General features: G+C 37.4%; 1 protein-coding gene across 1 annotated transcript in view; it reads left to right on the top strand.

Moving 5' to 3' along the window:
• PTPN4 (protein tyrosine phosphatase non-receptor type 4) overlaps positions 1-24,766 on the top strand; it is a 106,788-nt gene that overhangs the window by 27,080 nt on the left and 54,942 nt on the right. The window contains exons 2-3 of the mRNA XM_084265578.1: positions 14,728-14,882; positions 21,080-21,187. Of these exons, the coding sequence (XP_084121704.1) occupies positions 14,745-14,882; positions 21,080-21,187 (246 nt within the window). The 5' untranslated portion in view covers positions 14,728-14,744. The remainder of the gene's footprint in view (positions 1-14,727; positions 14,883-21,079; positions 21,188-24,766) is intronic.

Raw genomic sequence — 24,766 nt, 5'->3', positions numbered from 1 at the left:
CTAGATTTAAGAACTACATCATGATTTCCATGCTTAGTTTTGACTGTGAAGAGTTATTGCCCTGTCTTTGAATAGGGGTTTTGGCTAAATGTCAGCTGTCTACATACTAGCTTGTACTGAATTTCCAAATATTAAAGGTCTACTATCAGAAATGTACATGGACTTGTTGTCTTACTGCGACACTTGTGAGAACTTTGGAGACAGAATTTTACCCCTTACACAGAAATAATGAATATAGCAGCGTGGTGAGTTTCATACTCTGTCTGTTTCTTAGGCCATCATTGCAGATCAGCTGCTTAAAATGTGTGCTCCTTATGCTTTTGGAAGTCATGATATTGTGGATAAGTTTGTTTTTTCTTGAAGATTTACATTACCTTTTTATTTTGACTGTGAAATCCTTTTTTGGCATTTGTAGCATGCCAGCTTACTGGGAACGAGCTCACTAAGCCTTGAGTTAGGTCTCTGCTGTCAGGTTTTTGTAGACTAGCACATGCTTCAAAATGCTTGTTATGAATGTGAAACAGATAGACATTCAGCATAATCATTCCTTATTAAAGTACTTTTTCAGTAGAATCAAAGGAGAACTACAAGCACTGAGGGAATTGGTTAAAATCTGTCATTCAGACCCGATGCCTGGTGTGATCCCTGGCTCAGCAGAGGTAGGGCTTGGGAGTTCAGTGCTTGCATGGAGGGGCAGAGAGAGATGACTGCAGTAAAGGTGGAACAGCCTTGCAGACTTCTGGTTTCTAACAGCCTGGGGATTGTAACTGGGCTTGTTCCATTACAATAGTATCTTTTAACTTTTTTTTTTCTAAGCATTTTTAAAGTGTCTGTATGTTGGAAGGTGGATTAGGTTGAATAAAAGGCTCTTAAATCAATGTGCTGCTTCAGTCATTTGACTTCAAAGAGGAAAATAATGCTATATCCTTATTTTTAATATAGTGGGGAAAGATTGTTAAAGGCTAGGATGTTACAGCCTCTCCTGTGTGCATTTGAGCAGTGAAATAACGTTTAAAAATAGGTTCTATTGTACAAGTAGTGTGAACTTCACCATAGCATATAAAACTAAATTAATCACTCAAGACTTCTTTTGAGAGTAACTTTTACAGCTAGCTTATTTACTTAGGAATAAGTAGATGTCAGTTACGGGCAGTGCAGTGGAAAATTTGATTTGTGATTCATTTACTCAAAAGTTTAGTGAGCAGATACAAGCCTCACTAAGCTTGGTTTTCTTTGATTTAAACCTTGGAAGACCTGATCTTTCATACTTTAAGTCAGAGGCTTGCTATGATGACTTAGGCATTTCTGTATTGAGCTGTGGCTACAATCAGGTTGGCATTTATAGTTCTGGTAGTGGAAAAAAAAAATCCATCCCTAACTTGGCTCTAACCTCTCTGCTGGGACAGGTTAACTGTGCTTCCGGCTTGCAACATAGTGAAGGGGCTGAGGGTGAGGATTTGAATCATCTTATAGTTTTAATGGCAGAAAAATAATTTAACAGGGTACTTTGAGATCTCTGTTTGTATTACAGAGAAGAGTAAGAGGTAATTGAATATGAATATGAGCCAGCAGTGTGCCTGGGCAGCCAAGAAGGCCAATGGCATCCTGGCTTGTATCAAAAACAGTGTGGCCAGTAGGTCTAGGGAGGTAATTGTGCCCCTGTACTTGGCATTGGTGAGGCCACACCTAGAGTACTGTGTGCAGTTCTGGGCTCCCCACCATAAGAAGGACATTGAGGTCCTTGAGCAAGTGCAGAGAAGGGCAACCAGGCTGGTGAAGGGACTGGAGGGCAAATCATATGAGGAGCAGCTGAGGGAGCTGAGGATGTTTAGCCTGGAGAAGAGGAGGCTGAGGGGAGACCTTATCACCACCTACAACTGTCTGAAGGGAGGTTGTAGAGAGGTGGGCGATGGTCTCTTCATCCAGGTGACAGGAGATAGGACAAGGGGAAATGGCATGAAGCTGTGCCAGGGCAGGTTCAGATTGGATATTAGAAGAAAATTTTTTACTGAAAGAGTTGTCAGGGCCTGGAACAGGCTGCCCAGGGAGGTGGATGAGTCACCTTCCCTGGATGTGTTCAAAAAAAGGGTTGATGAGGTACTTAGGGATATGGTTTAGGATAGGATGGGAATGGTTGGACTTGATGATCTTCAGAGGTCTCTTCTCTCCTTGTGATTCTGTAATTGGATTACTTTCAAGGTGTGGTCAGGGGCGCTGTGCTCTGCCCGTGTTGGTTTGTGGCAGGAGGTATATGCTGGTTTCCTATCAGGAAATGGATTTGGGCAGAACGACTTCTCGGAAGCAGCAGAGAAGCAAGTAAATGAAATTGAAAACCCTGTGATACGGAGGTGATTAAACTGCATTCAGGGTTTCATTCTTGCTTAAAAGCGATGAATACATGTGAAACCATAAATAGCTGTGTGATAGATAGTACTGTGACATTAAGTACTTTCTTCTTTTAATAACCTGTTGCTTTTTAACTTCAGCACATGCTCACTCTATATGAGTGTGATCATTTGCCCTTTTTGGCAATGTTTTCTTCCAGCTGGAGGTGCGAGGTTTCTTTTATTGCTTCATTTTTCGTTGGTTAACTGGCTTGTAATGTGGCTATGTGTCTGCTTTTTCAATGGACATGAAACTTCATACTGATCTGAGCCAATAGGACAAAGAAGCATTAAAACCTCTTTTGTATTCCTGAACATGAATGCTTTAGATGACATTGTAGAAATGGTTTCCTCCTAAAAATAAATTCAGTAAATAATAGAATAATTGAATGAATTCAGCTTGAACGAATAGTATTGACAGTTTTTTGCAGATTTTGAATGGCAGCTGATTTTACATGTTTTCAGCTCCAAGTGAAATGTCCACATGATTTTTCTCAGTTGGATGTTTTATTAAATGCAGTGACACTAAATGTTTTTATATAGAAAAATGTATGCACTGCACTTGGAAAACAATTAACTTGTATGTTCGTAAATGGAATTTAACTTCTAATTAAGTATCTGAGATTTAACTGGGTGGGCTGAGATAACATGGTGTGATTTCCTTTTGGTGCTGCAGTGCTTCAAAAATTACTCCTTTCTAGGTTTTGTGCAAAATATTTTTCAAAATTTTACTATGAACCTTGATAAGAACGATAAACTTACATAAGTTTGGATCTTGTCTGTCCTCTTGCATTATGGTTTCTTCTAATACTTTTTTTTTCAGATGCTTCTGTGAGCTTGTAAATTTAACTTCAAAAGAAGGAAATACATCCCAAAAATAAAAGCATTTTTAGATAACTCTTAGAAATATGCATGAACGTAATTTTTTCTCTTAATCATTTACGTACAAAATTGATTGTAGTTTAAGTTTACAAAACTCAGAATGTGTGAAGATGCCTGCAGTCTGGCCTTAATGTTTAATCATGTCAACCACTGACAGGATGTCACTGCTGAGGTCAGTATGCCACAGTTTTAGAAAACTTGGTTTGACTTTGACTTCTACTTTGTAAGAAGTACATATAAAGTTGTCCTGTTTTCTGATCAAGATATTTGAAAATTTTCTTTTTACAAAGTAGCTTTGTACAGTTTACAAATCTGGGGAGCTTAGACTTCTTCAAGACAATTTCCTAAAGAAACTAATCCCATAAACCAGATTTATTTATTTTTTAAAATTTCAATGCAGGTGAATGATTATCAGACATAACTACTTAATCATTTGAACTTGGGTGATGTATTCATTGCCAGACTCACTCAAATAATTTTGAGCTTTAGTCAGGTTGGCTTGAAAATGAAAATTGTTTCCTACAAAGAAAATCATTGAGAGGAGGCAGAGGTGAATCAGAAAAATACTCACCTAAACCATGCTGAGATTGTTAAAACGTGAGAGCTCTTAATAAATAAAGAAATAAAGGGGGAACTTAAAATTTGGGATGGTACAAAAAGGATATTTCTTTTGATACTGCACAGATCCATCAGCAAAGCTGTTCTTGCCCTGTGTGGAGAGCTTTCTGTTCCAGTGTCCAGACATAATTTATGCTGTCTCTCTAGTGCACATCCCAAGAACAACCAAAGAGGTGGACTGCTCTGCACTCAAAGCCCAGGGTCAAAAAGCTGGGGAGAGGCTGAGTATCTGGGTGCTTGTGAAGAGAGTGTGAGGCTGGGTGGCTAAGAGCCAGGGGCCACGGATGGAGTGAGGTCACTTCTCTGCTAGAAGACTTCCTTTGGTTTGTTTTCTGTTGGAGGAAGAAGTGGAATGGAGAAGCATTTTCCAGGCAGGTAGCCAGGCAGGCATTATTTTAATGTTTCCAGCAGAAAATTGGTGGGTTTTGGCAAAACTGAAATTTTCCATATGGAAATTTCTGTTTTGTGGAAGTGGCATTTCTGATTAAAAACTAATTTTGATAGAAAGTGTCCAATTGGTTATATTGAGCCTTAGAATCAGCATCTGCTGTGTTTAAGTCTAGTGAAGATAATTTGGCTTAGGTTTAGCAACTGTGAGCAGAATATACACAGACAACTTTCCTCCCTCTGTCTAATACTTACTTTTAGTGCAAGCCAAAATTCAACTTGAAGCTGGCTATGAGTAGAATAAAAGCTTTTTCCAAATTTTGCCGGTTTGTTTTCAATTCAGACTTGCCTTCAGCTTCAAAGGCTTCATAACACAGATGCCATGGCTGGAACTAAAGCTGCCAATTCAACTAGATACTCTGGACTTGGAGATCCTGCTGCGTGTAGCAGTATCGATTCATGGGTGCTTGAGTGGTTAATAGCTAGCCCACAGATTTTTCTCAATTGGTATCTTATCTGTTGTCTTCAAATAACGGTGGTTGGAGCTTGTATAGCATATGGGATGTGGAACTTACCTTCATGTATAGTCACACCAAGATAGAACATGTAACTTTCCGGCATCTGGTGTTTTACCCCTGTTTTATCTGCCTAGTTATACACAACTGTTGAAGACCAGCAGTTGTTTATATATAATTTAAAGAACCCAAAAAGAGAAATAAATTGTTTTTAAAAAGTGTTCCTATCTGTACATGGAAAATCTGAAATCAAAACCTAATTCTCACTTGCCACGTTTCTTTGATTCAGCACATGTAGTCAGATTGTTAATTAGTGTCCTGAGAGGAATGTACTAGGTTATTATAGCTACAGGCAGTTGTACATTGTCATTAAAGGCTCAAAGATTACTGGTCTCCTTTTGGATACTGAAGAGCTTTTGGTTTCTACTGTTCTATAGAGTACTGTGAACTCTTTTATAAACAGGTAAAGAAATCCTTTATGGAGTCAAATTGATTCACTCCTTGATTCTTTTGAGGAAAGCAGTAGGAAGAAATTTTGGGGAGAGATGTGTTTTTTTTTTTTTTTTTTTCCCCGCCTTCCAGTATATATATAAAATACTAACTTGTTATCACCTGGCACTTCTGGGTTTAGTTTGTCTGAACCCCCACTGATTTCAACCCTTTTTTCGTTTGGTGACTAAATATTTAAGCTTCCTAACCTTAGAAGTTGTATGGGAGCCAGAATTTCCTTTTGATGGAAAATCTATTTAAATCTATTTAACCTAGTTTAAGAACTCATTTTAAAAAATTACTGTGAGTTTATTTTGAGAAGTTTCTATCAAGAAGATATTTTAGTAATGTTTCATTATAGTCTCCATTTATTACATCTTATTATAGCATTGAGTCATGAAACCAAGAATAAGAACTACAGCTTCAGGAATGGGAAGACTTAGATGTAGTAATCATCTGTGTGAGGGTCACAGATTGCCATTTTCAAGGCTATTTTCAAACAAGGGCAAGTTATAGATATACCAAGTTTAAAATATTGGAGGTGGAGCTCACTTGGAAAACTTTCTATTTATTTCTAGTAACCTTTCACATGACAAACACCTCCATGCTGACAGCTGTGTACTAGGAAACAAAATAGTTTTATGTCCTCCCAATGCATTTATGTATTTCTTTGTATATATTTTTGAATAGAAGGATAGTTAAAGTCACCATTTTGTGAAATTCAAACAATACTCCTTTTCCTAGTTCTTTTTCCTGGTACCTTTATTCCTTTTCTGACTCCTTGAGCTATCTGCCCTTCCAAAACATGTGGTCTGCGTTTTATTCTATTTCTCTAAATAGTTGATTTAATTTTTTTCCCTTTGTCATTTTCAATCCCCAGTTGCTTATTTCAGGAGTGTGGGCTGCTGTGAACTTGGTGAACACCTTTTTTTGCTGTTTATTGCACTGGCTGAAGTGTTCATATGGCAGTGCAGTGACCACAGTTGTGCACCCAGGGGCTCTCCCCTCTGTGAATCTTTTCCTGGCTCCTGTGTTGGCCACTACTGTAGCTGGTGATTGTCATTAACTTGTTTTCATATTAATGGCTTTAAATTCTACCAGTAGCTTTACTTAAAGCCATCTCTAGCTTTGGCTGCCTGCTCTCTGTTTCTTCACATCAGTGTGCCCTTCCTAAACCATTCTGTAAGGCAGTTGCACTATGATCTAGGTGACTCCTGAAGATCAATTATTATTTATTGCTTAATGGAGGGATAGGTGTGGTGTGGTGGTTTGTGAAGGTGTGTATGGCTGTATTGCTATCACATAGAAACTTTCTCGACTGATGCTTAAAACAATCTCTGAAACTTCACATAAACCTCACACAGTTTGTTCAAGCATGTGTGTGATTTGTTTTATAAAATTTTCCTTAGCTCTGGGCATCACTTGCAGAAAAAAGGTCTCTGGGTCAGAAACAGTATGCCTGCACAGATTCATAGGATGTTTCAAGTCTGTCTGTGGCTTCAGTGTGTCACCTGTAGGACAGATGGGTTTGTTTTTCTTGTGAATAATCATAGGTACTCAATGTAAAGCCTTTTCCTAAAGGCATATGGACTCTGGATAGTTTTCTTGCATTGTTTGGCAGTAAAGCAGAAGTTCTGTCTCTTCGTTGTTATCAGGGCAGTGAGTACTTGGCCTTCAGCTGGCAGGAGCTGGCTGGAAGGAGGTTTTCTGGTTTGCATTCATTCGCACTCTGACCTGGAACAAGGCTGTTGCAGTGAAAAGGGAAATGGGTTGAACTTGCTGAAGGAGGATAGGATGGGGGAAAAAAATATATGTAGTTAACTATGTCATTAGTTAACTGTAGTAACTATGTTAATTCTCAGTGTTTCTTAACTACAGATTTCTAGTGTGTCAGGTGTATTTCCCCAGCCTCTCTGAAGCTCAGTTTGCTATCAAGAAAACTGGTAAAAGACTGTCAGAAAGAGATAAGATATGCTAGGAAAAGATATGCTATGGAAATTAGTGCATGTATCAGGCAGCTGGTTGTAATGCGGTATGGACAGGTATTCGTTAAGAATATATTTGAAACCTAAAAACGGGCTTAAAATGAACCATATTCAGCTGTTTGGAATCTAGATCTATAAGTCTCTTTTATTTTTCTTTTTTCCTTTTTTTTTTTTTCTTTTTTTGCTATCTACTCAGTCTGCAACTAATCCAGCGTCCTGGATAGTGAAGATGGAGGAGTTAGTTTCTTCAAATGAAAAATGACTGGGCCATAGGAAGAGAGGATATGAAGGCTTTAGGTTCAAAATAATTGGCATTATTGATGGCATGGTTTCCAAAAACTACTTTTTAAAATTAGTATTACTTCTAAACTGTTCCAGTAATTATTACAATCGGACTAATGAATTTTATCTTGCTGTCTTTGTGTTTCCTGAAATGTTACGTATAGGAGTGAAGAAAAGCAGATAGCAGACTTCTTTCACTGCCCTACTTCAGACCCAGAGCAGAGACAGGGAGCAGCTGAATGAGAGCATTTTTTTAAGCATCGTGCATACAGCTCAAACATAATGAGTATTGACATTTAATTAGATAGACATGTAATTTATAATAGGCTTTTCTGTTCGCACTGCTCTTTTTCTGAGGGGAAAGCAGAAGCAAGGGAAGAAATTGTCAAATCATTAAAATAGTTTATTTTCAGATTAAATAGTTGATCACTATAGTACTACCAAACTAATTTTCTGTGTTCTGTTACAGATCCTCCAGCTTTCTCTAACAGATTGGTCACTATGCAGTGTACAGTGACTGACTACTCATTATTTTTACATTGGAAAGAAGTAAATTCTACAAGTAACAGAACAAGGTGTTTTGTCTTTAATAATTTGTAATTATGTGATGATTATTTTTATTAATAATTATGTGATTATTAAAATTAAAATCTTGGTTAGTATCACGCAATTTTTCAAATTTGAAAGCACTATCCAAAGCTGTAGATAAAAAGCATTATCAAACGAGGTCTTCATTTAAAAAGAAGTCTTCAAGTCATAGTTAAACTTAGAGTAGTTATGGGTTCAGATGGTAAGCCTATACTGAAATCCACAGCCAACCCCATGAAATCCTTGTGTTCATAAAATGAGAAGAATTAATAATTTTAGAAAATTATCTGAATTCTCTCTTACCAGCTTGTGTATAGAGGAAGCTGATAGTGGAGGAGAGAGACTGAATTCAACTCCTCTCAGCTGTTGAACTTCAGGCCCAAAATTTGTAGAAACTGTCAGGTGTACCTTAAACACGAATGCTTTTTGTGTTAGATTTGGCTCTTTATGTGGTTCAGAAGTGAGGATGTAAGAGTAGCACATTGATTGAAATTCAAGTGAGGTCCTGGACATTTTGGGGCCACGTGAGTGTGGTACTCTTTATTGCTCTCAGGAGTGAAATATTTGGAAATAGGAGATCCTTTTGCTGCTCTGTACTTCTTGCATCTGTGAGGGATTTAATCAAGCAGTTCACAGTGCCCATAGATAACAAAAGTCTTGAGGGAATGTATAAAAGCAGCTTAAGATGAGGTAAGTTTTGTGTACCAGTTTTGCCTGTGAAGTGAGGAGGCTGCTTGCGGCCAGGCCAAAGGGAGGGAAGCCCTGAGTGAGGAGGAGGGTAAGCTTGGAGCTCTAGAGCTGCCAGTCCCATGCAGATACCTGAGCTAATGAGAGGACAAGCTGGTTACCTCCCAATGAAGGAAAGTCACTGGGGTTTTGGAAAGGACTTTCCAACCTTTCAGTGTCAACATCTCTTTGTATCCGGTGCTTTCTTTTGGAGAGCTCTTTTGGAATGCAGTTGCCCTGAAGGAATTGTGCTGGTCCTTTCCTTGTGCAATTGCTGCAGCTCCCAGAACATCAGCAGGAAAAATGCGAAACCCGTCGTTTCAGCAGAAGTTTTGGGAAGAGTTTAGTAAGTTGTTATATGATAGCTTTCCAGGAGCATATTATTTTTCCTTAAGCAGAATGATTTTTATTGATCTAAACATTTAATAAACCTACAAAAGAAATAGAAGATTTTGGTTGAGCACAGAATCATTAATGATGCTGTCAACTGGCTAGAAGCCCAGCTTGAACCTTTGCACCTGGTGACCACAAAGTGAAATGACCCAAAGTTTACATGTCAGCTGTCAAGAATTCCATTGTTTGGTTAGCAGAAAGCAGGAAGAAATGAATGAAGTATGAATTGTTGGAAGGAGTTCAGGATTGTAGTACGTGGGTCAATTAATCTGAATTGAAAACGCATTTCAACTCTTGATTTTATTTATAAGGAATGTCCTGAAGCTGTGTGCTAGGTCAGAATTGCTTATTTTTGAAAGGGAAAACATTTTAACGTTTATTTGTTGGACTAATGTGGACTTCCCTCAAAGTAGTGCACACTCAGCGGATGTGTTTTGCTTTCTTATTCTGGTTTTGGTTAAAACATTTAATACAGCTTCACTCACATGTTTTCAGTAAATGTATATGAAGGTGGGTTCTAGATACAACTGGGTGTTTGCTTGACATGCGAGAAGACGTATTACTCTGTTAAAACCTTAAAATTTTTCTTTGTGCTTTTACTAATTTCTTCTTCTCCTAATCGGATTGTCTGTATAATTTCAGTAACCATGGGTTTGCAGCCTATTCAAGCTACATCATGTTATAAAGATATGAGTTTCTTGTCTGGCCTACTTTTCCACCTTTTGTAGCACTGTGTTGGACCCAAATCAGCAGGTGGGCTACAGTGGAAATAAATCCCTTCTGGGTTGCTAAAATACCGGCTTCTAAATAAATGGAAGTCTGGCAGTGCCTCTGCTTCTTAGCTGCTTTAGCTTAGCCATGGAAAAAGAAGCTTCTCGTGTCTTTGCATGCCCATGTTCATACTGCACTGTCCCAAGGTGATTGTCTTTGTGCATAGTACATGATGCGATCTCTCTTTTAAAGAACTCTTTATTTCAAGTCAGTGAATCGGTTGCACTCTTGGATAAATTAAATCTCAGTTAATTACCTTCTTAACTATCTGCTTATTTATTAAGCTGCTTAAAAATGGTTAGTTTATTGTAAGCCCAGACATGTTGTCATTTTTCTGTATACTTTGCCATAAAAGTAGAGGATGCAGAAAGTTAGCTTGTGAAGCTTCTCTATGCTCTTCCATGCCCTAACCAAGCCAGTATCGCAGGAATGTTCTGCCCTTTGATAGGGAACACTCCCTAGGATTGCTTCATCACTTGAAACCTGAGCTCAGGCAGGAAATGTACAATTTACTCCCTCCACAGACCTGAGAGGTAAGCAGAGTTTCATTGCACAAGTTCTGTCCTTCTCCAGTTGCTGTAGCAGCATGTGCTCTAGGTTACTAATTCAAGTGTCTAAATAATGGCTGCTTAGACAAGACACTGAAAAATTATAAGCAGCAACCTTCATATGCAAAGATTAATACAATTTAAATCTAGTTTAAAGAATCCAATTGCATATATAGAAAGATTTTAGTGTTAGTGGTTGTGGCACTGTCCACGACATGCACCTTACTCATGGTTGCGCCTTGCTTAAGTTAAGCTGCTGTTTAAACCAGTTTTCTCAAATACTTTTTTTTTCTTGATTAGCACCTTTTGTCTTTATTCCTTTCTTTTGGTCCAGCAGGTTTTACTATGGAGCTTGAAGTCAGTCCTTTATTTGTTCCGTACTAATTTTAGTTACATTTTTGTTTCAAAAAGTTGCAACAAATGTAGCTGAACTTTCATCACTTTTGTCATTTTATAAATTAGTATTTGATGGGGAAATCAGGTCATTATGATTTATAACCTCATAAGCCAGCCATCTTACTGTTCAGCTAATATGTTTTCAAAATGTATAGCAAGAATGACAATGCCTGGTCAGGAGAAAAGATAGTGTATTCTTGGTGCATGTTATTTCTGGGGAAAAAAAGAGCAGAAAAGATGATATGGATACAGTTCAGGGCCAATTATATTGTGAAACAAATATGTCACAGTAAGACCAGTAATTGCAGGGTCTGTCTGTGCTTAACTGTGTCCTTTTTATATGTATGCATGCTGATAGAGGTGTAAATATGGGTTGCGTACACGGTTGGCCACAAAGCAGTTACATATAATAACCCTGGCAGGTCTTAGGGGGAGGATTATTTTTGAGAGCGTGTGTGATGGTGAAAGCATTTAACATAATCACTACATACTTCCATAGTTTCTTTGCTGACATATGGGGAAAGAGTAACTGTGGTTTGCAAAAAATAGCCTGTCTTTTGTCACCTTCCTTTCTGTTACTTTCGTGGCTGTTATATTTCCATTTTATAGAAGTATTTCACGATTTCAGTTATACTTAGTTGTAAAAAAGGCTTCTGTAGTTGCAAAGCTTTTTGGTTTAATGGAAGAAACGTGTTAAACACGAGATGGCTATTCAGGCTGCTATGTATTGTATGGGAGACATGGAATATAATGCTTTGTTGCTTAACCTGAAAGTTAAAAACTTTCCTAAGGTCATGAAGAAAACATGAGTGAATGAATGATGTCTACTATGGTGTGAATATGAGCTCTGTACCAGGAAGATGCTAAACTCCAACAACAATATGTGAGAAATATCTTTATATGCATCTCCTATTCATTTCCTCTTTCTTTAAAGAGAGTGAGAAGGCATTGCCCTTCAGGTCTGAGAGATAGATGAACTGTTGTGACACAATATAACCGCTCTTCTTTCCTTAGCGAACTGAAAATACAGTGCCTGCTTTCTTGACTGTAGCCACTTCATTTCTGTGCATTGAGAGAGAGACAGAATCGTTGTCTGCAACTATTCAGTATATTTGTTGGTTGAAGATCATCTGTGTTACAAGGACAACCTTGCTGAGTCTGCAGGTTGGGTCTGTCCAAGGACAAGGTGAATGGCTGCTCGGTATTAAAGGATTTTTGAGGATCACTGAGGGCAGATATTGCTTACTCTTACAAATTTGTTGGTCTGTTTCAAACGCAGAAATTTTCTCTCCAGTTTAAGGCAGCAGTGAGGAAAAAAAAAATACCCTCAGTCTTGATCAGCAAGTAGGGGAGAGAGCAGTGAGATTTGTCTTTTTGTTCCCTTAAAGCATGGTGGTTTCCATCCATTTGCAAGGTTGCTTTTCTTTTTTTTTTTCTTTATTTCCTCTGCCATGACATTGTGGATTATTGACTCAGAGCCTCCTAGCTCAGTACGAAATGGCTTTGTGAGGACTGCAGGGTTTACTTGGAAGCTGAACAGCCCTACTTTGTGCACTGGTTGTATCCGTGGGAAAGGACTCTGAGATAACCCTCACTGTGTCTTGGTAGATTTCTCACTTATGCAAATCCTTGTAAAATGTGCCTGTCAAATGGTTGTTTCTCTGGCATGGATAAACTGTTTTTAATCAAGTTGCATGCTTTTCTGAAACCTCTGTTGATTCAGCTCACAGGCAAATACTCCTCTAATGTCTAGGCTATAGTTAACTGGTTGTAAAGCTGCACTGGTAAAGATGCTGATCCTCACACTGTAGTAAGGTGATTGACTTTTAGATTGTGTCCATGTGACATAAAATACTGTTTGTAAACTGTTACATTGTTGGCACAGGTCACTGGTGTGGAGGTTCTGTTACCCATTTGTCTCTGTTAAAGGTTTTCTTCTGCCTTTTATTTTTGAGACTTGTGGAAGGCACAGTGAAAGCAGCTTCTTCATGAGATGTTACATGTACTTTCTTGCTTGGCTTTACTTTGGAGTTTTAATGCTTGCGATGCAGTTTTTCATTATCATTAAGATAAAGCTGTGAGTTTAGCTTGCAGCTGGTGGGTTTATCTGGTATCTTTTTCCTTCTCAGTGTGTCATGTTGGTTTAGCAAAACAAAAATAAACTTGCTGTAATTCTGCAAAAATACAGCATTGCAGTTCTGAAGCCAGAGTGACTGAGTAGCCAAAAAAAAGCTCTCTGGTAAGGAAATAAGCATTTTCAGTCTGAAAATGTTGGTTAAGTAAATAGTGAAAAATTTTGCTAGGATGGACTATCATAAAACATGTTTTTCTTTTTGTAATGTCTGAGAAGTGTGGTCATGCTGAAAGAGCTGAAGATGTGCTCTCTATAAATGCAATATCCCTCATGGATTTTTGTGGCAGTCTCTCAGGAGGTTGGCTGCAGGTAGTAAGAGGAAGGTTAAACTGCAAAGTCCCAGCCTTTCTTGATACAGGTGGTGTGGATCTCGGTCTTCCAGTCTCTCATGAGGGTCTAAGTAGCTAAGCTATGAACTGTTTAGGATGGGATTAATCTTTTACTTATTACCCTATTCATTTGTGTATATGGGAGCATAGGTATCTGTTATGATCCAGGCAATCTCTCTAATCACTGCTGGGATGTTTGCTGTCCTCTGCTAAATTCCCAAATGGGAAGCAAACATGAATTGTTTTGAAGTCTTTGTAATGTATCACAGAATAAGGAAAATCAGTAATCTAGTATCGTTTTGAGAATACATGTTTTCTTTTACTACTTTAAAGGGCATTTTAATTTTCCATCTCAATATATACTTAAGTTATGAAACTTTCTCTTTGCTTACGCCCTTGTCAAAGGATGTAGAAATAGTTTGCTGTGTGTGTAATTAAGTGAATCACAGGGCCTGATACTGTGAAGTACTTAGAGTACCTAGTGTTGTTGGATAGGGCTGATAGCATCAGGTGTGCACATAGTGCTTTGCTGGCCTGGGGTTGCATGATAATCATTAGAATCTTAGTTGTGAAAAGCGAAAGTCGCATTTCGATCGTGGGGTTTTATTTACCAGCACTTACAGCAGGGCTTGTTGGTCACTGTTCCTTATTTCAAGAATAAGAACTGCTCCTGCTTCCAAACTAAATCTGTAAATCCAATCAAATTGACCTGGATTGAGTAGTTTGACAAACATTTACCTATTCATGCTAATTAAAAAAAAAAATTGCAATGTTAATGTTTCTGTTACTGTTGAGTGTTCTCATGTCTATTGATTATACAGTGAATGCACAGGCTTTGCAACTGGGTGTTTCCTGTTTTCTTTATGCTTTTTCTGTAAAACACTTTGGTGTAAGCATTTTTTTCCTCTATTTTGCACTAAAATGAATTACTTTATTGCCTCTAATATTGGGAGCCCGGTAGCCGTGATAACCAGCAAGTACAGTGCTTTTTGAAGTGAAAATGCTGTTCTGAATCTTTACAAGCAAAACAAAACCCCAAACCCACAAACCAACCTTAAAATAGGGGGGGAGTGGACAATGGGCAGAAAGTAAAGGACTGAGTATTATGGAATAAGAGTGTGTTGTAATTTGTAAGAGACAGTTTCGTTACTGGATACCATTAATTTACTACTCATTTTACTTTTGTCTGTAACGGAGCTTTTAAACAACAGGCTTGTGTTTTGACCTTTCTTTGAAGTGTGACGTTCTTGCATTTGCACTGTTTTGATCTGTTAAAATCTCCTTTCTGTTTTGCCTGAAGACCCTGTGTGGACAGTAATGACCGCACGTTTCCGATTGCCTGCTGGCAGGACCTACAATGTACGAGCGTCTGAGCTGGCACGAGACAGGCAGCATACGGAGGTGGTCTGCAACGTTCTTCTCCTGGATAACACTGTACAAGCTTTCAGAGTTAATGTAAGTAATTCACTTACTGCAAATCACCGAGCTTGCTTTCCTCTGCTGGATTGCTAGTTTGACTTTCAAAACAGTGTTAAGTATAGAACAGAAGGGGAAGTTTTGTTCAGGCAGGCATGCTTCTACATGTACACACTAAGTCACCCTGAACTTAGTCATTCTGGCTTCCCCTATAGTACCAACACATCTTCATTTCAAAATTGAATTTACAAAGCATGGTTTATTTCTAGTAATTCTATCCATGGACTGAAGTTGTATGAAGGGCAGTTCTGCCAGAGCTGAATGAGATGCACTCAGCCAGAGTTCTGCCAGAAGCTGAATGATTGACTCTGTCCTGGGTTTTGCATTTTGAGCACTAGTAAGGTGTAATGGTAATTCTTCTCGTGGCTGTGTAGCTAGCTGTGTTCAATTTGGGTATGGTTATAGTTGGGTACAGCGGTCATCTTAAAGAATCTCTTTGCTTTTTGCTTTTCTCCAATTACATTCTTGATCTATTTCCCTCACTCAAATTCACAACCTTGTAAAGCACTAATGAGAATGGCAGGAAAAAAAATAAACTCATTACTGAATGCTAAGGAACATTACTAGAAAAAGTGAATAAATTTTACATGTGAGCCTAGAATTTAAAAGAGGTTGTTAATCAGATTTTTCTAATCTTTAATCATTGATAAGGAGCTAAAATAAAAATATTTATGGTTTTGTGCATATGTTTACACAAGTGCAACTGTTTCTTTCAACTTCTTCAGGGAAGAAGCTCACAAGCAACAGGCAAGGACCTTCCCATAAAACTGTAAAGCCTTTGAAGAAGAATTCAGAACTCAACAGTAAAAACATGTGGGGCGTCCTGGGGCAGGAGAGCTCACCTTTTAGTTCATAAACTATAGAATAGATGAATTGCATGGAGAAAGATTCAGTAATGTGATGGTAAAAGTTACAGGTGGCATGATTATTGAAATTTTCCAAGAGACAATTGAACTTTGGCAAATAGAGTGAAAGGAGTAGCTTGATACCAAAACAGCTGTGGGACGTTAAACTGGGAAATGAGGGAGAAACTGAAGCAGGCAGTTTGTGTGAACAAAGTTAATTTGGACTATATTTGAAAAAGTTCTTATGCTCAATAATTATATTGAATTCTGATATCCAGTGTTTAATGAGGATGAATGTTTTAGGGAAGGTTTGTGAGAGTGCATTTCTCTGTAATCAGGTGGTTAGTGCCTCTGCAGCTGCCTGTTAGAGGAGCTAAAACTTAGATAGCAAAAACTTGTAAGGATCCAGTGTCAGTCCAGTTTAAGATTTAGAGGTAGACCTGGTGGCTACTTGTTTTAGATTTTTCAACCAAAATAGAGAAGGTTTTAGGATGAGGGATTGTTGAAGTTCATTTGGGAGCTATTTAACTTTTCAGACATTAGAGTCCTGAACTTAGAGAGGGTGGGAATTTTTTTTGATGGAGCTGGGGGGAAGGGTGACCAAAGAATTTTAATTTATCAACATCAAGCCATATCTTCTTTCTGGGGTAATTTCTCCTATATTCCCTTTCCCTTTTTCTCTACAATATTCCATGGCTTGTCTGTATCTCTTTTCATCCTTGCTCACAGCTTCCTGGTGTATTCTGCCTGTCAAACAGCAGTATGTGCAGAATGTAGTTGGCATTAAAAATGAATGAGAACTTGTAAATGTTGTGTTCTTTGCTTTCAGGTGTGTGAGTTTTTCTATTAAGATATCTGTCTTGCACTTTCTTGTTTGTTCATAAGGCTTGGCTAAAATAAGAAGTAATTGTTGTACTATAGGTATGGGAAATTATGTTTCTTTTTGATCTAGGCTTTCAAAAGCTGTATGTCGTTAGAGAATGCCAGTGCCTGTCAGGAGTAGACTCACCAGTTATAAACCCTCAAATGCCTGTTCTGTCTTTCCCGAGAAAAGAGTTATGTAATATGTTCTTCCACCTCCCTAGTGTACTAAATATTTTAGTTGCATGGATCACACTTTACTGCTTATACAGATCAGCTGGCAAGTTTGACTATTAGACTATTAAAACTTAGTTTAGGGAATCAAAAGTTCCTTGGGGCTCAATGTTTTGATCTCAAGTCTGGTTTTAGGTTCAGTCTTGTGGATATTTTTTGTGGGGGTTTTTTTATTAATCTATATTTTGGAAAACAAAGTGTTCAATCATAGCAAATGTATGCTAACCTACATAGTATAGAAGTTTTCAGGGTTTATAGCTGTGCTTTATTGTGGTTGACACAATACTTGGCAATAAATATTTATGGAATAGTTTTCAGAATAAGAACAACAAAGATAACATCAAATAAATTAGCAAGTGTTTTTTCTCCTAGTGATTGCTATAGGTATTCTGTATGCTAATGATGTAAAGCTTAATTATCTGGAGTATGCAGCGCTGTATTAATAAAAATGTACTCAAATGCTGTTTCTTCTCCAGCAGCAAAGTACTGATCACAGACAGTGTCTCTTGATAATATATGTGGCATGTTCTACGTTCACATTTCAACCAGCCTTTTCCATTGATCTGCCAAGTAGGCATTCTTTGTGCTATGCCTTAACCTTGTGTAGAGCATAACAAATCAAATCAAATAATCGCTCTGGATTGCAGCCAGAAAAGGGCTATTTTGGTTGCAGGCAGAAGAATCAGTTGGCACTAACCTGTGCGTATGTTTGAAGAGTAGAAATTCTTCCTATAAAATGCTCTACTTAGCAAATGGAGAACTCCTACGTTGATGCTGAAAAGCATATGTCATGCAGAATGTAGCTGGAAGAAGTGAGGCTGACTTGAGTTAATAACATGATCAGGATGATTTGCATTACTGTAAACCTGCTTCTTCAAGATCAAATTGCTTTAATTAGTTTTAATTGATTGTTTAAACACCTCAAATTGTGTCTTTTCCACACAGGCTGACTTAATTGTGTTTCCTTGAAAACCAGTACAGAGATCTGGAGATCACACTAAACTTGAGGGAAAACTAAGTCGAGGTAGATGGGATAGTTGTTCTGTGAGCAAGGCCTGGTGGGTTAGTGGTCACGGACAAATATTTCAGTTATCTCAGAATTCTCCTCAAGCTCAATGAATTTCCACTCTAATGGAAGTAAAATCTGTAAAATAACCCAAACAAAAAAAGAACCCCCACACCAACACCCCCCCCCATAATAGTTGAAGTAAAAAATTTCAATAATTGAACCTTCAGCATTAATTAGTTACTGCCCTTTTTTCTTTGACCAAAAAAAATACTAGTGTGCTTTGAAACTTTCAAAACAAGTTAACTTTTTGTTTGCAAAATTCATGTAAGCTGAAGAATGAAAGGAGACAGTAGGGCAGGGCTGGCTGTTTGGGGACATGCTTGCTTGAATCACACCACAAGTATTGCCTTGAGCTGCGAGAGGAGAGGTTCCGGCGTTGCCATTAGTGAAGGAGCAGTGCAGCCTTATGCCCGCCTGCGAACAGCAGAGCTGTCTGACTCCCTCCAGGAAAGCACATGACACATGACATCCCATTCCTCTGTCATCAGAAGTCCAAATCTTTTTGGCCTGGCACAGCAGCAATACCTCTTGGTGTTGTAGAAGCGGCCAGTTCTGTAGGCCTGCAACAAAACTCAAGGCATCAGTACTATAAATGGGGAAGATGATGTTGGTGGTTGGTAAGCAGGCATTAAACCTGTCTTAATTGCAGATGTTTTCCTGCATTTTCACATGGGTGTTTGCAAACAGTTAACTATCATGTTGTGATTAGAAAATGTGACTATATCTACTGGTACAAAGTGTTAGCCACTAGATGATAGCGACTTCATAAAGTGAAGTTAATGTATTGATATGGAGTGTTGATGTCAGGTTTGTTGTGAAAGGCCAAAGTGTGTTAGACATTTTGCCTCCAGCAGTGACTAAGACATACAAATAACATTTTCGTATTTCAATTCAGAAAGAGATGTTGATATGTTTTGTATCTACCTCAGTTTTATGTTAGTGCCCATTTTTCATGTATTTTTCCATTATTCCCTGTTTTAAGAGGAAATATTAATGTTTAACTATATCTGTAAAAATAAAACACTTTTTAAAATGCTAATCCACATTTAATTAAATAAATAGAAACTTATAATACTTAAAAAAATAGCAGCTATTCAATAGTTCTGGTAGTATTACAAATATTTTAGATATTTCACAACAAGCAGGATTGTGACCTTCACCTACTCTGGCAAGCTGCAACATCATTATATAAATATCAGAGATGGGTTAAACTGAGGTCTGGTTTTACTAGATGCTTATCTTTATTTTGCACTGAGAGTAAAACATTGTGATCAAAACAAATGCTTCATGTTGAAACTAGTCTCCTCTTGCCAAATTTGCTGTTTTATTGCAGGAGAGATACCTTCCTTGTGGTCATGAAATGATGTTCTGTATTACTAAATACAAACTGGTCAGAAAACTCTAAGCTCTTTTGTTAGGAAGCACCTATTCAGATGTTTAAGAAACAGGGTAAATTCTTGGGATTAGATTAAAAAAAAGCTGCAAAGGCGATATCTGCATGTTTAAAGAAATAGCATGTCAGCTGTGGCAAATGTAAGTCTAAACTTGGATTCCAAATGTCTCCCATTTTGTGATAGTTACTGTCATAAATTCTTAGTTTGAGTTCTGATTAAAATCTACATGGGGAAGAATGCCAAGAAGCAATTAGTGTTGGTATGTAATTTTGAAATTAGTTTTATTTGCTGGAAAAAGGAAAGTACTTATTACTGCTTTATTTTAAAACACACCAGAAACCTCTAATTGAGTAAAAATGAAAGTGACTGCTTTTGGATTGTATGTTAAAATTACCTTACGTGTTCATACCATCGTGTGTTTATTAAGTTATCACTTGGGGGGTTTCTTCCTTGGTTTTGGTTATTGGAAATTTTCAATGGTGAACTTTTTAGCAATGGTACTCCTGCTGCCTCATTTTGTTAAATATCAAGAAATTTTCTCTGTATGATTTAATAAGATTGTATTTCAAAGTAATTATAGCAATCATTAGATCACTTTATTTCAGGTCCCATATTTATATGGCTAAGTTACACGCCTACTGTAATTTCTACTTAAATAAGCAGAGCTATGGTTATGATTATCCTATTGGGATCATTTCAGTCATAATTTGTTGGTAACAATTTGCCTGATTTTTTTAATCATTATAATAAAGTCAAAATAGAAGCCCCAAATAAAAAGTTTTGACAGTTTAATTAACTTCAGTATAATTTCAGCTGAACAACAACAAAAAAGTTTTGATAGGATGCTCTTAAATGTTAGCAGAGGTCTTAATGTGACTTTTAGATCTCTCTCATGCGTGGATAGATAAAACTCCTGCAACCTTCTTTTGACCTTTTAGTTATATACTTCTAACGGCTGTTGTGTAATCTCTGTGAGAAGTGAGGTCATTTGGGAGCAGAACAGCAGAGTTTTGTTTTAAAACTTTAAAAATATCTTATTGCCTACAGTAAACAAGGCAAGATGTATCAAATCCACTGTAGCATCAATAATATTTGGCACCTAGAAGATTGTTAGAAGCTTGGTTGGTGCCAGAGAAGTAGAAAAATCTGTGTGGAAGATCGATCAATCATCTCTTTCATTGGGTGGTGGGTTTTTTTGCTTGACAGATGATCTTGCAGAATTTGTCCTTATCTATTGTACTTCAAGAAGCTATGACACTAACTTCTTTGGGAAACTCCCTTCAGATTTCACCAAATGTATCTGTTGAGTGTTGTCATACTGGCACACTCAGTGTTTCAGTTACTGTGTTGGCAGTATTTTCAGGTTAGGCAAAAAATTCTGAGGTACCAGCTCCTACAGATTCTTTTGTATCATTTTGTGGCTCAGTTCTTTGTCAAATCCTAGCTGCCTTCTCTTTCTTCTTCCCTCTCTTCTTTTTTTTTTTTTTTTTTTAATATATCAACTTTGGCTAATGAATGGCTTTCAGGAATAATCCTGTAGATAGCAGAGAAGTAAAAAATTCTTACTGTCAGAAAATGACAATTCCTTACATGTGTTTGAAAAAACGAGGTGAAGCTCATTTAAAAATAGTGCTTTTGGGACTCACCTTGTGATATTAAAAGTTCAGGCTGCTAGAGCACCTCTGGAGGAATGTGCATGTGTTCTGCCTGTTTTAAGTCTGTGTCAAATTATATATTTGTTCATTAAACAATGTATGTATTTGTTCTCTGCAGAAACATGATCAGGGTCAAGTTCTGTTGGATGTAGTCTTCAAGCATCTTGATTTGACAGAGAGAGATTACTTTGGTTTACAGTTGGCTGATGAATCTACTGATAACCCTGTAAGTTGAATCTGGTTTATAAATACAACTTTATAAATCATAATCATATTAATCACCATGCTCTGTGTCATTGTAAAGAGAAGTAAATAGAAACTACTGCAGTATTGTGCTATTTCTCCAGCTGTGTCATTTGAGTGGGTCAGTGTCACCATGTAGTTAAGACAAAACTAAATATTAATAGGTACAAGTTTGGAGTAAAATGTTAAGATCTGTGCTTATGAGATAATACCATAAAAGGATATTGCTTGTTTTATTGCATATATTTAGTAGACTGCATGCTAATTTTCAGTGGGGGATAAGAATTAGTAACATACATTTATTAAAATGTATTTTCATTAGGACTTACCAAAAAAAAACCCCAGACAAGCCAGTCTTTTTTTGATTGACCTGTATAGTGTTTTTTTTCTAGCACAGATACCTAGTAGGTCTTTCCATAGTGCTTCATATAGCCCACTGTCTGACAAGGCTGTTAGCTTATCACCTTAACAGAAAATGGAATCAGCCTCTTTGAAAACAAGTGTTTACAGTAGTTCATGCACTTTAATTGAAAGGAAATTCCATAGGACTGAAACTTTGTAAATCACTTTATAATTCGCCAGTAGATCCAGCTGTAGTAGTTACAGGTGTACTGCTGAGAACATGATTGCTTTAAGAACACTTCTTGAATACTTTGATAGGTATCGGGTGTTTGATACTTGTTTTAAAGTGCAATTTAACTGAGCATTACTTCTTTTAATACAGTTCTTTACCTAATTCCCATTATATGCATGTCACAGTGATGGAGTCTAAATTTATCTCCCAACTTGTGTGTCAAAAGTAATTTTTGTTCACAATGTGCAGAATGTGATCTATAGAGATAAGTGACACTGTAAGTGTTAATCATTCAGTAACTTAGGGGAATTTCAGAAGATAGTGAAACTTTCTTTCGTAAGATTTTGTCTACTGGTTTTTATCATCAATGTTCTAAATAGAAAGAATACTCTTTTTAATCTTACTAAAAGGTTGAATTTTTTCTTTTTACTTATTTTTCATGTCTTAAGTGTAGAAGAGCAAGAAAGAAGTCATATTACAGCCATAACTTTTCTTCTGCCATAATAGTGAACTACTTCCAAGTTTGTTTCTTCTCTAGAGCAAATTCTTCTTAATTATAATGTTTTTCTAAATTCTGGTAACATTAAGATTATTAATATGAAAAAAGCTCTGTAACACAGCTGTGGATATTTAACATCTCTTCTGTAACTTTATGGGTATTCTAGTAAGACATTGGCAAGTTGGCCTCATCTAAGCTTTTTATTCAAACCTTTGTTTCCAGGATGAAAAGACATAGGCATGCTGTCAAAAAAAGCTGAATTATTTTTTAGTTTTGCGTTAGAAGTATTTAATTCAATATCACTTAATAGTTTACTCAACATCCAGAAATTTGTGGTGTTTCTCATTCTCATTGATCTGGCTTTCCGAAGCTTAGACCTACCTCTAAGCTCTCTTTTGTTTAGTTTATCTATCTGGAAGCAGCTGAATGCAACACAAATAGAAGGATCTTGTTAAGAGTTAGACTGAAAGCAGAATGACTTCACAGCTATTTGATATAAGCACATGCTTTAAAGATTTACTATTCTTTGACTTCTAAATATTTTGGCTTTTCAGCACATCCCTAGTTGCCGTGAAAATAATGTGTCAGAGCTAAATACAAATGTTACTAATATTAGTCATGTAAACGTGAAGATTTTATGAGTCTGACTAATTTCAGTTTTTGATATCAATTTACTTTTACACTCAGTTCATTTGGACAAAGAAACCAGATTGGATTGACAAATATTCTAGTTACTTGTGAAATAACACCGCGGAGTGTGACTAAGATACAGTCAGTATGGCAGGAGATAAAGGTGATGGGGAAAAAGGGGCTCTGCGAATTAAGGGTGAAACCTCTGTTGTGCTTAAACATGGCACAATCTTTTATGTTGTTGTATAATATTGTCAAAGTCCATGCAAGAAGGCATTGATGCTGTGTACAGTTGGAGTGGTGTATTTAGCTTGGGTCTGGGGCTGTGGATGGCTAGAGCAGTGCTCAGAATGGGCTAGTGGTTCATAGTGAGAGTGAGGGTGGAGCAAATACTGTCAGTGTGGGTGTTGCACTGTCCTGGGCAGGAAGGAATGAGGCACAGTGACTGCTGAGAGGAGAGAGAGTACAGAATCAACTCTACAAGGGACTGGGGTACAAACTTAATGGATCCCCAAATCTACCTGCCTCTATGATACTCTGCAATGTGAATGAGATAACACGTCTTGGTAGCAGCACCTTGATTCATAATCTTCTGGTATTTTCACCTAAATCCTGTCAACCTCTGCAGTTTCCCAGAGAGAAAAATCACCTTTTGCATTTGAATGCAATGGTATTATTTAAAAGCATGGATAGTACATGTTAAATGTGGTTCAAAACATAAGTTACTCTTCTGTGGTTTGATCTATGCTAGTATATACCAAATTGACCTTTACAACCAGAAGAAAATGTAAATGCAAGTTTTTCTGCTGGGTATTTCAGTTTGAGGTTTTCTCGATTTACTGTGATGTTGAACAGTACTTTGTGCAAAAAGCTACCCAAAAAATCAAAATCATACAAGGATTATCAGTCAGATCTGTGCATTTATCAGACACATGGGATCATAACCACTTGCATAAAGCCACTCAAGTATCTTTGACCATATTTTGAAAGATTCTTATATAAAATTCATGTGTAAGCCTGACTGGAGAGTCATTTCTTAAGCCTTTACATTTAGTCTTAAAAGTTAATTGATCCTGTGTGAGGTTTCTTGAAATAATAACTCTTTAAGCTCTATCAAGCCATCTCTTTAGTTCCTCTTAAATCTTCTGCTACAAGGATACAGCATTTGGATGTAGTCATCATTATTTATTTCCCGTTGACTTAGAACTAACTTCAGATTCATAGTGTGTGTCATAGAGCTCGTGTACATCTGTGTATTTGCACACAGGAAAAAAGTGAAAAAAATCAAAAGCCCTGTGGTGAATGTCAGGCAGCTGTGTGCCATGCAGGGTTAGGTCTCTGTCTCTTTGACCTGTGGCCATATAACCATTTCCTGAGACTTGGGCACTTGCATTGCAAGGCTGAATGAGGAATCAAACAGTATTCATAACAGGTAGACTTACAAGTCAACTGAACTATGTGCAGAGTCTGCTGGGCTGCTCACAGGCAGTGGTTTAAACAACTTGGAGGGACTTCCAGATAATAATACTTCTCTCTGAAATTTACAGTTTTAAATTTTCTAAAGATCTGTCTGTACTCCCCCCCCACCCCAGCAGCATTCTCCTGTAGAGACAATCCTGATGGGGTGCTGTTTGGTAAAATTGTTCTGTAGTCCTTAATCCAGTAGGCTGAGTGCTGAGTTTCTGGTTTCTAAGATCCCAGTTAGTGATTTACCAGAGATGATGTTCAGGCTGACAACTTTAAGAGGATCTGTCAGCAGTAGGATAGCTCCCTGGATGTGTCAGTCCTGCAAAGTGCAGTGCCAAAAGTACTGGAACTAGTTTAAGCAAATTAAACTCTGAGTTGGGTAAGTTAGCCTG

This window comes from Gallinula chloropus (genome assembly GCF_964237585.1).
Source record: "Gallinula chloropus genome assembly, chromosome: 5".
Classification (NCBI taxonomy): domain Eukaryota; kingdom Metazoa; phylum Chordata; class Aves; order Gruiformes; family Rallidae; genus Gallinula; species Gallinula chloropus.
This window is presented reverse-complemented; position numbering and strand designations above follow the sequence as displayed.